The sequence below is a fragment of the Ursus arctos genome, unplaced genomic scaffold, assembly GCF_023065955.2.
Source record: "Ursus arctos isolate Adak ecotype North America unplaced genomic scaffold, UrsArc2.0 scaffold_6, whole genome shotgun sequence".
NCBI classification, from domain to species: Eukaryota; Metazoa; Chordata; class Mammalia; order Carnivora; family Ursidae; genus Ursus; species Ursus arctos.
Window position 1 is genome coordinate 48,402,330 of NW_026623078.1, and position 12,865 is coordinate 48,415,194.

At 42.1% G+C, this 12,865-nt stretch overlaps 1 protein-coding gene across 1 annotated transcript in view; it reads left to right on the forward strand.

Moving 5' to 3' along the window:
• Positions 1-12,865, forward strand: part of PTDSS1 (phosphatidylserine synthase 1) — a 62,817-nt gene that overhangs the window by 2,047 nt on the left and 47,905 nt on the right. The window contains exon 2 of the mRNA XM_026495690.4: positions 9,697-9,788. Coding sequence (XP_026351475.2) covers positions 9,697-9,788 — 92 coding nt within the window. The remainder of the gene's footprint in view (positions 1-9,696; positions 9,789-12,865) is intronic.

The following is a 12,865-nucleotide window of genomic DNA, read 5'->3' on the forward strand; positions in this document are numbered from 1 at the left end:
CCACAATCCATTTGACTCTTCATTCTTATTTCGTGTTTATCTGTTTCCGTAAGTCTACCTAAAACTATAAACCATATGTAACAATTACTCTTAGTGATTAAGGGATACAGCTACTATGACTGTAAAGTCTTCTGCTAGTTCTGTGCAGTGGGATAAGACCAGACCTTTCCATAGTATCCAACCAAGAACATATTTCTAGCCTGGGAGAAAACTCATTCTTGTCCCTAATTATGGTTACTCTCAAATACTTCATTTGTCATGTCATCTGATTTTAGCACTTAAAGCCATGTGGCCACTTAATTTTGCTAAGCCTCAGTTTCCTTATTTATATGTAAAATGGAAATATCTAATAGTACTCCATAGGATTATCTGTCATGAGGATTCAACTCATTTTTTTAGATAATCTGTGTGTAGCTCAGTGCATGCCAAATAGTAAGTGCTCAGTAAACATTAGCCATAGCTATTACATCATTTCATTGTATGCTAATGTCTTCTAAATTATATTTGTCATGGAGTGAGGATGAAGTATGCTCTGTTATTGAGAAAAAGGATGAAGGCAGTGAAATAGTGGACATCGCTTTGCTTGGATAACATACATGTCTGTTTAGTGTTAATTTCAGTATAACTTCATCTCCTGTGTGGGTAGACAATGATGGAATTAGTGCGGGGGTTTCTTTGGAAATAAGAAAAGTAATTGTGGTATTTTGTTCTAAATAATGAGAAAAAGAATGAGCGGTTTGTTTCAGCCTTTTATCTTTAATATTATTCTAGGCCCTCTAAGAATAGATCTCTCTTCCTCTTTTCTAACACAGAAAGTCACATTCTTCTGTAATTTCCCTTTTACAGCATATTCTGCCAAAGCAGTCGAAAAATTGCAGCAGAGAATATGAATTTTAACAGCTTGTCAGAAGTAATAGAAAAGGCATAATCTGAACCTCACACTATGGCCTTTTCCAAAAATAATAATCATTTTATTTCTTCCAATAATTTCATAAAGAGAAGCCATATATTGAAGAACTCATTAATAACAAGTTTCACCTTCTATAAAATCATAAGCACCATTAATGCAGTTGGTACTTACTATCTCTTATTCATTTTTTGTGATGATTTGTGACCCTTTAAAGTGGGACATTACAGTGATCGCTCTATCTTTCTCCATAAAGATTGAAAGTAATGACTTCTTAAATGAAAATTATTCATTCTGTGCTCTTTTGTAATGATTGTCTCCAGTACCTTATACTTATTTTATAACAGGACTTTAGCTGGATGACTCTTCAGTGCAGTTCTTCAGCAAAAGTGAAAAAGTGTGTTTTTCAAGGACTAGTGATGTAAGAGAACAGGAGATCGAATACTTTCGGGGTGCTGTATGACCAGGAGGTGAGCACTAGTGGCTAGGTCCTGTCACGTGCTGCAGGCACAGCAAGAGTTTCGGATCATGCAGGATTAGATACCACGCACAGAAGACTGAGACCGGTTTGGGTTTGTCAAGTAGTTCTTTTGTTAAATAGCAACTAGGCCAACTCACTGTTAAATCATAGTGTTTTGAATCTTCTGTCTCTTTCACTATCATTAAAAACAAAGCCACCGAATCATCCTCCCCAAGCTCATTTTGCCACATTTTAGAATAAGTCTTCCTATAAGATAAATGCTTTGGCATACGTCTTGGAAGTTTGTTCAGCCAAAATGGGGCAAGGAGAACCTTTGTCTCGAGTTCAGAGTATAATTACTGAGGTGCTTCATATTTGTTCTGCCTTCAGAGATTGGCAAACTTGGCCATCGTGAATGGCCCTCGTGGCAAAACTCAAACATCAGATTTGAAAACACCTAAATGTACTAAATCTGGTTCACAGCAGCCCACCCTGTCCTTAAGAGGCACTTGGCAATAAAACCGTGGAATCCGCCTCTCCAGGAGTGCTTGTCCGACAGCCTCGTCCAGTCGTCCCTTAACCCAGAAGAGACTGCCTTCCTGCAGCTTGCTGTCCCCGTGTGCTTATTAGTCTGTCTGCGCTAGCTTTCTCCTTGATAGGAGGCCCAGGAGACAGAGGAGGGCAGGGACGTGGACAGACCTTGGGTTGATTTGTTCTTATTTACTTGCTAAGAGTGGTTTTGATTTCATTTCCCTTAGTGGGCTTGGAGCTCCCGTTCTTCCTCAGGTCCCTGAGCCTTACTTAGTTCTGCCTTCTTTGTCACCCCTTCTCATGGAGACCTGCCAGCTTTCTCCATTCTTTCCCCTTTAGCCCATATAAATCCCAATAGAAAATGTCTCCTGATACTGCCGATTCAGTTGTCTTGGTTCTTTTTCCTTTATGTACATCATGTTCTTTCTCTCCCATTAACAGAAGGCCTGGATGTCCTTGTTCTCTGACACCAGCTCTATTAAGTGAGAGTCCAGAGCGGCTGTGCGCTGGGGTTCAACCGGCCTGCGGGGGGGGGGGGGGGGGACAGACAGCACACTGTCAGGTGGTGCCCTCTGATGAGGTCCAGTTACCAGTGATCTTCACATTTCTCTTCCCCACTTCCTGTTTGAATCATATTTCTCCTTGGATTTCAGTAAGCATCTTCTGTATCCTTTCTCATATTTACGTCTGGTGTTTTAGGTCCCTAATACAATTATAAGCTTATTGGAGGGGAAAATGTATCCTGTGTTTCTTTGGGGTCTCCTGTAGGAAGTAGGTTCCTAGGTGACCTCAGATGTTTATTTGGTTTAAATGCTCCCTTACCTCAGAGAGATTACGTACCTACCAATTGCTACCTGGTGTTTAACATTTTAGCTATAATTCTGTTACCAAGAGTAATACAGTTTGTCTTGCGATAATAATCCCTGTAGCCTCAGGTTTTTGTAGGGAAGTTAGCAGTTTTTCAGTCTCATTGAATCCAGAAACCAGGGCTTATCCAGTCAGCCACGACTGCTTCCTGAGCTCTTGGCCCTGGTATCCCGTGTAATTCAATTCTGTAATTCAACAGTCCGGGTTTCTGCTCACCTGGAGTAGATCTAGTTTATTTTCACCAGGTCTCACTGGGCCTTCACAGCTCTTAGAGCTGCTCTCTTCTGCCCAACCCCAGGCCTTGGCTTGGCAATTCCCTTATCGTTTGGGATAGTATGCCCCCAAATCTTTACTCCAACTCCCTCCCATTTGTCCTCCACACTTCTGCCCTCATGACCTTCTAAGACAACTTTGGGACCCCATCTGTCCCTTGCATACAGTCTGTCACTGCATCCCCATCACCTGTAGAGAATGCTGGCTAGACTCTGAGGTCTTTCACTGTGGAGGAGTTCTGCTTCTCCAGCCTTGTACCCCCACCCCTGACACCTGCACGCAGGGCACACAGGCAGGCCCAGATGGCTCACCGACCCCAGTGCCAGGCTGGCAGCCCCCTGCTACTGGAAAGCACGCCCTGGTGCCACCTGTCTACGCATGAGCCCATGGCATCCTGCACAGTCCACCTGGATGGGCTCCTTCCTGGATACCTTTCTCAACTGCTTGAAGACATGTTTATATACTTCCAAATATTGTTTATTATTGTATGTCTCTTATGGGCATTATAATATTTGTCACTGTATCAATTTCTTGAGGCCAAATACCTTAATCCTCCCAGGATACACACCTAGTAAATGCTAAATGAATCAAATACAAGAAATAATTTATCCAATAAGAACTTGAAAAAATATCACTCTTCTCCTTTAGTTGATAGATCTAAGATAACTCTCAGCAAAGATTGTTGTAACTTACTATAAATTGAAATGAATGTAGTCTTTAAAGACAGTACGAAAGCTAGTCAACATCGATGCACCTTGTAACCTGGGACTAGGTTTTCCATTGCGAGAGAGGATCCTTAACAGGGACCGGCCTTACCAACGTGAGCCTACCTGTATGTCTCAATTTCAAGGACTCCTACTAAAGGGAAGGGAGAGAGAAGATAGGGGAGGGAGGACAACCTGCTTAGCAGCCTTAGGTGTCCTGGTGAAAGGTTCCTGACTGCCTGGCCACAGGGAGGAAGCCTTGTCAAGGTGGCATGTAAGTCAGTACATGGAGTTTGCTTCAGTTTCCCGAAGTCAGCCTCACCCACTGCCTATAGTCAGACACTAAACTGACACAGAATCTGAGTCCAACATTTTTTCTGAGTGCAAACTTTTTTTAGTTCAGGGATTTCCTTCCACCTTTCCTGCTTTTAGGACCTTCTCTGTTCTCTGGGTAGTTAGTTCCCTATACGGGCTGAAACAGCATTGGACAGAAGGAGTTGAAGTGTTTGAATATTTGGCCATCGCCACCAGGACAGGAAAGCCACTGTTAGTGGACTCCGTGGGCTCAGGCTGTGCTTCACCCTTACGTGACTTGAGTCGCTGGGCCCACTCAGCCACAGCATCTCGCTCATTCTGGCTCCCACTATATTGACAATGCCTGCCGCGTGCCAAGGATTGTGCTGGGCGCCGGGAGGTGCCACAAAGGAATAAGATGGGATGCGTGCCCTCTGGAGCTTAAATGACAATTTTATTGTAATCTGCCCATTCAGTATTTTCACTGTATGTAGTCAGGGCTACCCACACACACTTCCGGAGCACCTCCTAAATTTGGCAGAGAGGGAAAAGGACTTTGCCTCCCCCCCTCCCCCCAGCCTGTGTCTCTTATCATTTTGGTAAATGTAGCAGTCTTGACCTAGAGCCAGTATTTCAGAAGCCCTGGCTCCTCCTTCCACTCAGCGTCCTATTTGTGTGGAACTGTGGGCCAGATAAACCAAGAGCTTTATCTCCTTCATCCTTCAAGTCAAGATAATACTCCTCCACAGAACTGTGGGCCAGTTAAAAGAAAATGCCAGCTGCGGAAGTTGCTTGGCAAGTTCAGAGCACCAGAGGCTGAGACCTTTGTGGCGGGTGGCTGCAGTAGACCTCGGGAAGAAGTCAGGGCTGTGGTCAAGGTTGTCGGAGCCCGGAGCGTTGGCAGGGCGGGGTGCGGGCGGGGCGCTGGGCAGCAGCCTCACCAGCCAAGCATTCCGTTCTTTCCGCGCACCCGCCTCCTGGAGGGACCGCTGTCACCGGTCTAGCTGAGCTGTGGCGGGTACACGCTCTCCACTCTCAGGCCGCCTGTGTGCGAGGCTGGGCTCTGATGGCGCTCACATTCCTTCTGAAGCTCACCTGCTCACCCTCCCGTCTTGGATCACAGAAGTCTGATCTTGTGCTGTGTATTTTCCATTCATCTAACAACACCGCTGTCCGTCTTTGATAGGCTTTTTTTAACCCCTAATTAAATACAAAACTACCAACTTTCAGACCCCACTGCTACTTTTTCTTAGGTTTAATCAGCCTTTTTTTTTTCTCCTGAAACTGAGCCATCCATTTGATCCTGTCTTTCTAATAAAATCACTCAGAATTTATGAAATTGCAATTTCATTGGTTTTATATCCTTTTTTTTTTATTACTGACCTTAAGGTTTTATACATTTAATGTTGAGGTATATTTTCAAGCATTTTGACTAGCAAGTAATTTTAAATAGAGACCAATGTGCTGGTTTGCCATAACCCTTTGTTTAGGTAAATTTTAATTAACTGTGTCCACATTGCTTGAAATCCAAGCTTTACCAAAGGGTGAGTGGAGAAAAGTCTCCCTCCCGCTCTTTTCTCCCCCTTGGAGGAAACTAGTGTTGCCACTTCCTGGGTAGATTTCCAGAGACACAGTGTGCAACTGTCTGTACAAGTTATAAGTTGTATGCACATACACATGCCCCCTTTTTTGAGCCAGATATTTGTTTCCCGTACTCAACAGCTTGCTTTGTTTATCTCATGGTATCTCTTATTCTGTAGCAGTCAACTTATAAAGAGCTTCTTCGTTCTTTTCCCAGCTGTCTCGTATTCCATTATGAATAAATCTGTAATTTATTTAATCAGTTCCCATTCAGTGGACATTGATTTAGCTTGTTTCCATTCTTTTGCTAATACATATAATGCCACAGTGAACAACTTTGTATCTATGTGATTTTTGCGTAAAGGAGGGTATATCTGTGGGATAAATTCCCATTCGTGGCAGTGCTGAGTCACAGGGTATATGCATTTATAAAGTTAATATGTTGCCAGATTGCCCTACATTATTAAGGTGGTTTCAATTTATACTACCACTGGCAATGTGAGAGATTACCTGTTTGTATTTTTCTTCATATCCTCTCCAGCTCATTCAATTTTTCCCTTTGTCATAGGTACATAAAAAATGGTCTCTTGGTGTTGTTTTAATTTGTCTGTCTCTTATCACGAGTGAGCATCTTTTCACTTGCCTGAGAGCCCTTGGATTTCCCACCCTGAACTGTTTCTTCATATCCTTCGCCCATTTTTCTGTTTGTTTTTCTTTGTCCATTTGTTGTTCTTTTTTGTTCTGCGAGTGCTTTGTGTATTAGGGAAATGAATGAACTCTTTGCCTTGATCTAAGTTCCAAGTTTATCACTTGTCCTTTACTGATTTCTTTGTCCTGCAGATTGACCAGTTATTTTTTTCCTTTGTGATTTCTGGGTTGTGTCATACTGTAGAAAGGTCTTCCCTGCTCTGGAATTGGTGTGTTTTGTTTTTGTTTTTTTAGTCCATTGTTCCTTCCAGAACTTTTTTGGGGTTTTGTTTTTTGGTTTTTGGGTTTTGTTGTTGGGGTTTTTGTTTTTGTTTTTTTTTTAACTTTTATTCCTTGAATCATCCAGAATACATTTTAGTATAAAGTGTGAGTTACAGAATCAACCTTCTTTTCCCAGGCAACAGTTAATTTATTTCAGCCTTGCTTTTATTTTATTTGTGACCTACAAATGTGTGCCCTGTCAAACTCTCTTATACCATCCCTGTACATCTAACATGAGTCAGATAGATTTAGGATGACATAATATTTTTAGGAAGCAGCTTGGCATAGGGAGAGATCATCATCTTCAGAGTCTAACAGACCTGGTTTCAAATGGGGACTGTGCAACTTCTTACATATGTGGGCTTGGGCAAATTAAAATTACGTAACCTTTCTGCGCCTTTGGTACCTCATTTGTAAAATATGGTTGATAGTACCCCATTTCACAGATGGGTTATGACAATTAGAGATGATGTTTAGAAACTGCTTGTTCAGTGCCTGGTACACAGTTAAATATTGATAAATGCGAGCTGCTACTATTGTCGGTATTGTCACCAATATCAGTAGGGTGATGTTGGCCAGAATGAGGACAGTGTGTCCCCCTAGTCCCTGTGCGTAGCCATTCTTCAATAAAAGCTCGTCCTGGAAATTGGATATAGGGCTTCCCTGCCTAAGCCAAAGGCCATGTACCCTAGTAAATGATTGGGCAAGCATTTTTAGGGCTGTGTTCATAACTTCTGGGCAGATGTTAAATTGTTGGGGTGTACATTAAAATATGATTGCACTTTGCTGTAAGAGGAAGTCTGTCTGATTGCGTAGTTTGGCTTTATAAGCAGATCTATGAAGTTAACAGTGAAGCATTGTTTGTCCAGCATTAGTGTCAGTGCTGTTGGGCCAGATGATGATTTAAGGAATGGGATCTGTATGATCTCTTACCTCGGAACCTTATGTTCCGTCCTGTCATAAATCTGGAAATTATTTAATTGGGTGCAGAAACTTAGCCTGAACAGAAGTTGATACCTAAATTAACTTCCCTTTTTAAGCCCAATACCCCACAACCTAGTCTTTAATTGGGTCATTGATTACTGTTTCATTCCACACCTCTTCATGTATTTGATGCTCTAGACTATTTTATATGTTAACTTGATTTTCCTGTAAGGTTTTTTTTTACTTCTTTCTTTTCCTTCAGTAATGTTTAATCTTAATTTAATATCTGTCTTTCGAAAGCTCTTTCACTGCAGTCTTTGCACAAATAAACTCAACTTTCAAAAATCACTTTTAAATTTATTGCTACTAGTCTCATTATGTGTAAATATCTCCTTCCATTCTGTTCTATTTCTGTCTACTCACCCGGCACCTTTTTATTTTTTTAATGTTTTTTTTTATTATATTATGTTAGTCACCATACAGTACATCCCCGGTTTCCGATGTAAAGTTCGATGATTCATTAGTTGCGTATAACACCCAGTGCACCATGCAATACGTGCCCTCCTTACTACCCATCACCGGTCTGTCCCATTCCCCCACGCCCCTGCTCTCTGAGGCCCTCAGTTTGTTTCTCATAGTCCATAGTCTCTCATGTTTCATTCCCCTGCACCTTTTTAAACTGAAATGCTGGACTTCCCTCTCTCAAGCTTCTTAATAATTATCAATAATTCAGAAAATCTTACTGACCGAGACTTCTCTTTTCCAAACTCTTTTGTTTGCTTTTCTTGAGCCCCAAGTAGTATGTTGCTAGACTTTCTTTCTTTCTTTTTTTTTTTTTTTTATATAGACCGTCAGAACCTAAATGTTCTCTGCCATAAATGTTAAGAAAATTTCCATTTGGGAAATTTTACATAGTTTTATGCAATAGAGTTTCTTCCTAATCAATAGACCACAGATATCTGTTGAGGGCTTATTGTGTCAGCCTTTGAGGATACAACAAGTGAATAATTCTCTGCCTTCAGGAGTTTACTTTCTATATATTTTTTTTGTTCTGTTGGTGGGGAGCAGAAGGATGGGGGGAGAGAGAGAGAATCCTAAGCAAGCCCATGCCCAGCATGGAGCCCGATGCAGGGCTCGATCTCACAATCCTGAGATCATGATCTGAGCTGAAATCAAGAGTTGGGCACTTAACCGACCAAGCCACCCAGGCGCCCCCAGGAGTTTACTTTCTTTTTATTTTTTATTTTTTTTTAAGATTTTATTTATTTATTTGACAGAGACACAGCCAGCGAGAGAGGGAACACAAGCAGGGGAAGTGGGAGAGGAAGAAGCAGGCTCCCAGTGGAGCAGGGAGCCCAATGCAGGGCTCGATCCCAGAGCCCCGGGATCACGCCGTGGGCCGAAGGCAGACGCTTAACGACTGAGCCACCCAGGCGCCCCCAGGAGTTTACTTTCTATATTGAAGACAGACAACAACCAACAAATGGAATCATTTCAGTTACTAGGGTTATGGAGGCCATAAATACACCAATAGATCAGAAATGACCAGGCACAGAGTGAGGAAACTCATCCCCTTTCTTTATAGTTCTTTTGCTTCTGGTCTGACTGTGATCGTGTAGTCCATTTTTCTCGTGATTTTTTCTTTTAATATTGTTTTCTGGTGCTTTCTTCTTACCCAGCATTTTGCCCTTTTCATTCATTCCTCAGATGGCCAACTGCCCATTTTTAAGAATTGATAGATAATCTCATTGCATTGTGCTCTTCTTCCTTATAATCTTATGCTTTCTTTCTGACTTCTGAAAGATTTCTTTGCCACAGTGTATATCATAAAGGTCATCTTTAGTGATTCTTGAAATCAAAAGGCATTTCTCCAAAATAAACCTTACCTTTTGACATCCTGGGTATTTTTTTTTTTTTTTTTTTTAAGTAGAGTGATTCTCAAATGTTTGTCTCAGTGGCATGTGTCTCGGTAAGGTTGCCAACTGCATTTCTTGTAAGACTGGACTTTATTTAGGATCATGTTATTTTAGGAAAGGATAGTGAGGACTAAGTAGCGTGTGTAAAGAATTTTTTCAGCAAAATGAAGTTAACAGTCCCCGGTTTTTAGAACAGGGAACACTTATGCCTTCTGGATTGACTGTTTAGGTCTGAAAATGAATACTCAATGTTTTCTTTTCTGTTTTCAGGGATGACTCTGTCCCAGAGGACAACATCTGGAGGGGGATCCTCTCTGTCATTTTCTTCTTCCTTATCATCAGTGTGTTAGCTTTTCCCAACGGTAAGTGATGTCATGCTTTACCATCTTACTCCTGTGCGTTGTGCCCTGTTGATGTTTTTTTGAGAGGCATGCCATCTAGAAGATGAAGCCAGAAAATGGGAATAAAAACCTAATCTGTGGTGCTTAGGGCACAGGCTCCAGAGGCAAACTGCCCATTCTGCCCCTGGCCAGCTCTGTGGCCCTGGGGAAGTCACCCAACTTCTTGCCAAGTGCTTGAGTCTCTCTCTTCTGTAAATGGAATTTGTCAGGTAGGTCCTGTGGAAAGGGTTAACTAAATTAATACATGTTAAATTCTCTGAATAGTGACTGACAAATTGTAAGCCCTTGGTAAGTATCAGCTGTTGTTCTTGTTGTTGCTATTTTTGTTGTATCAGCTGAGTCATAAAATACTCAATTATTATTTAGTCCTTTTTGCTAAGGACAGAGTCAGTGCTGTAATGAATATTGCTTAATGTGTTGTCCCAGGTGATCTTTAATCACAGTAAACCTTGCTGATCGTGCATTTGGGATATGAATTTTCATCATCAGGTGAAAAAAAAGAGACAATGATTACTGTGAATTTTATTCCCCATCATGATTATAGAGTGAGGAAAAGTCTTTGTTTTGTTTTGTTTTGTTTTAAAGGGGTGCCTGGGTGGCTCAGTCAGTTATATGTCTGCCTTTGGCTCTGGTCATGATCCCAGGGTCCTGGAATCAAGCCCCAGGTTGGGGCCCTCTGCTCACTGGGGAGCCTGCTTTTCCCTCTCCCTCTGGCTGCCGCTCCCCCTGCTTGTGCTCTCTCTCTCTTGCTCTGTCAAATAAATAAATAAAATCTTAAAAAAAAAAAAAAAGCTGTTATACTTAAGATTCATCCCTTTCCTCTGAATTGTCCCCTGCTCTGTTTTTTCTTATTCCTCTTCAGTAACTTCTCCCTAGAATATTCTCTACTTATTCCCTGTAACCATTTCTCAATGCTTCCTTTTTATATCCTGTTTCATTTACTGTGAAGTTATTTTGAAATCGTTTAGTCTTACCTACACATTATGCTCCATGGGCCCTACCCGGGTTTAAACATCATACTTTAGGGTGTGTTTCTTCTCTCTCCTCCCATCTATTCAGTAGAATGTATGTGTAATATAAGAAGCCCATTGTGAATGTTACTCATTGCTACTTGGAAATCTACCATGGTAACAAAGTTCTAATACTAATTGCAAATTATGTGTGCTGAGGGGACAAGGTAGCAGCAGGGATGGGGGTGTTCCCCACCAATAAGTAATTTTTGGATACCAGCTGGCTGCCCTGTAGTTCAACTCAATTCTGACACTGTCTATCCAGAGTTAGCATCAGATCCCACAGGTTAAGGGCTCACAGGACGGCCCCCACTTCAGATGTGCTTCTGACCAAATGGTTATAAATCAGAGGTTCCCATGACCCCTCCTTGGGTTTGATTACTTTGCTAGAGTGGCTCACAGGATGCAGGAAATACATTTACTCACTAGATTACAGTACCCGTTTATTAGAAAGGGTACTCATCAACAGTCAGATGAAGAGATGCATAGGATATAGGGATGTGGGAAGGGACTAGGAGCTTCCATGCACTCTTCAGTGTGTCACTCTTCTGGCGTCAGAAAAGTGTTCACCAACCCAGAAGCTCCCCAAACCCCATCCTTTTGGGGTTTTTGGAGGCCCCATTTGCATAGGCATGATTGATCGCATCATTGGCCAGTGGGAATTGAACTCAGCCTCCAGCCTCTCACCCTTCCCTGGAGGTTTTGGGGATGGGACTGAAAGTTCTAACTCTCTAATCACATGTTTGGCTCCACTGGCAACCAGCCCCATCCTTAGGTACTTTTCTAAGGTCTCATTAACAAAGCAAAAAATATTCATTATTCTGATCACTTGAAATTCCAAAGGGCTTTAGGAGCTCTGTGCCAGAAAACGGCAGAAAGACCAAATCTATAGTTCTTATTATAAATCACAGAATCACACACGGCAAGGCCTTCAGTCTTTCCAAGATGATGGCAATGGCATTATGTTCTCTATTTTTGCCTAATCTTATGTAGCACTATGTGATTTTTGCTGGGAGTATAATAATCCAACCAGTAAAACCGTGACTGGCTCCTTCAGAGAATGAATTGTTTCAGATAACCAAGTTATTTGCAGCTGAGTTTAACTCTCCAACCACTCAAGCTTCTAGATTAAATTTTTATTTTTAGTGGAAACCTTTCAAGATGTGAAAACCTGCTGTGTTAGTCAATGTAGGCCGCTGTAACAGAGGACCATAGACTGGATGGCTTAAACAACACAAGATACGCCTCGTGGCAGAATTCCTCTACACCTGTGGACCCATGAAGCCAAACATGTGCTTACAAAGTCCAGTAGGGGGACAGGCACAGGATAGAAGCTCCCATTCCGAAACGGAGAAATAGGAAAAAGGGAGGGTGATAAGTCCCAGAAAGCAAACTCGATAAGACTTTAAGGGTCAAGAATAGCCAATCTTGGGAGCGCCTGACTGGCTCAGTTGGTAGAGCATGTGACTTGATCTCGGTGTGAGTTCCAGCCCCATGTAGGGGGTAGAGTTAACTTAAGAAGAAGAAGAATCAGTCCTCTTTGGCTCAGTGCTCTGCCTTCCAGACCTACTGGGGTAATAATAGTCTGCTTCCACAGCTCTGCCCAGCTGGGCTTTGGCCTGCCCCCATGGCACTGCTGGGTGTTGATCTTGCCTTTTGAAACTAAGGTGGAGATATTCTTCCCACTCTGCACCCCCCCAGTGGCCCATGCACTCTAAGGCCTGTGGTGGAAGTGACAGCCCAGATAATCTCCCAACTGCCTTTGAGGTACTTCGTCCTGTGTCTTTAAGAGTAGCAAATGTTCATAGCTAAGTAGCTCAATGGTTCAGCCCTGTAGGGTCCAAGAAGTCCAACAGAAGTCTTCACTGTAAGAGTTAGGATTATCACATAATGAATTTTGGCAGGGGACACAAACATTCAGTCTATAACACCTGCATACCTTATGCAGATACAACAAACATAGTTTGGCCTTTCCATTTTGATTGAGAGTTCTGGTAATGCAGAATTATGATGTGAGTATGAGTATGA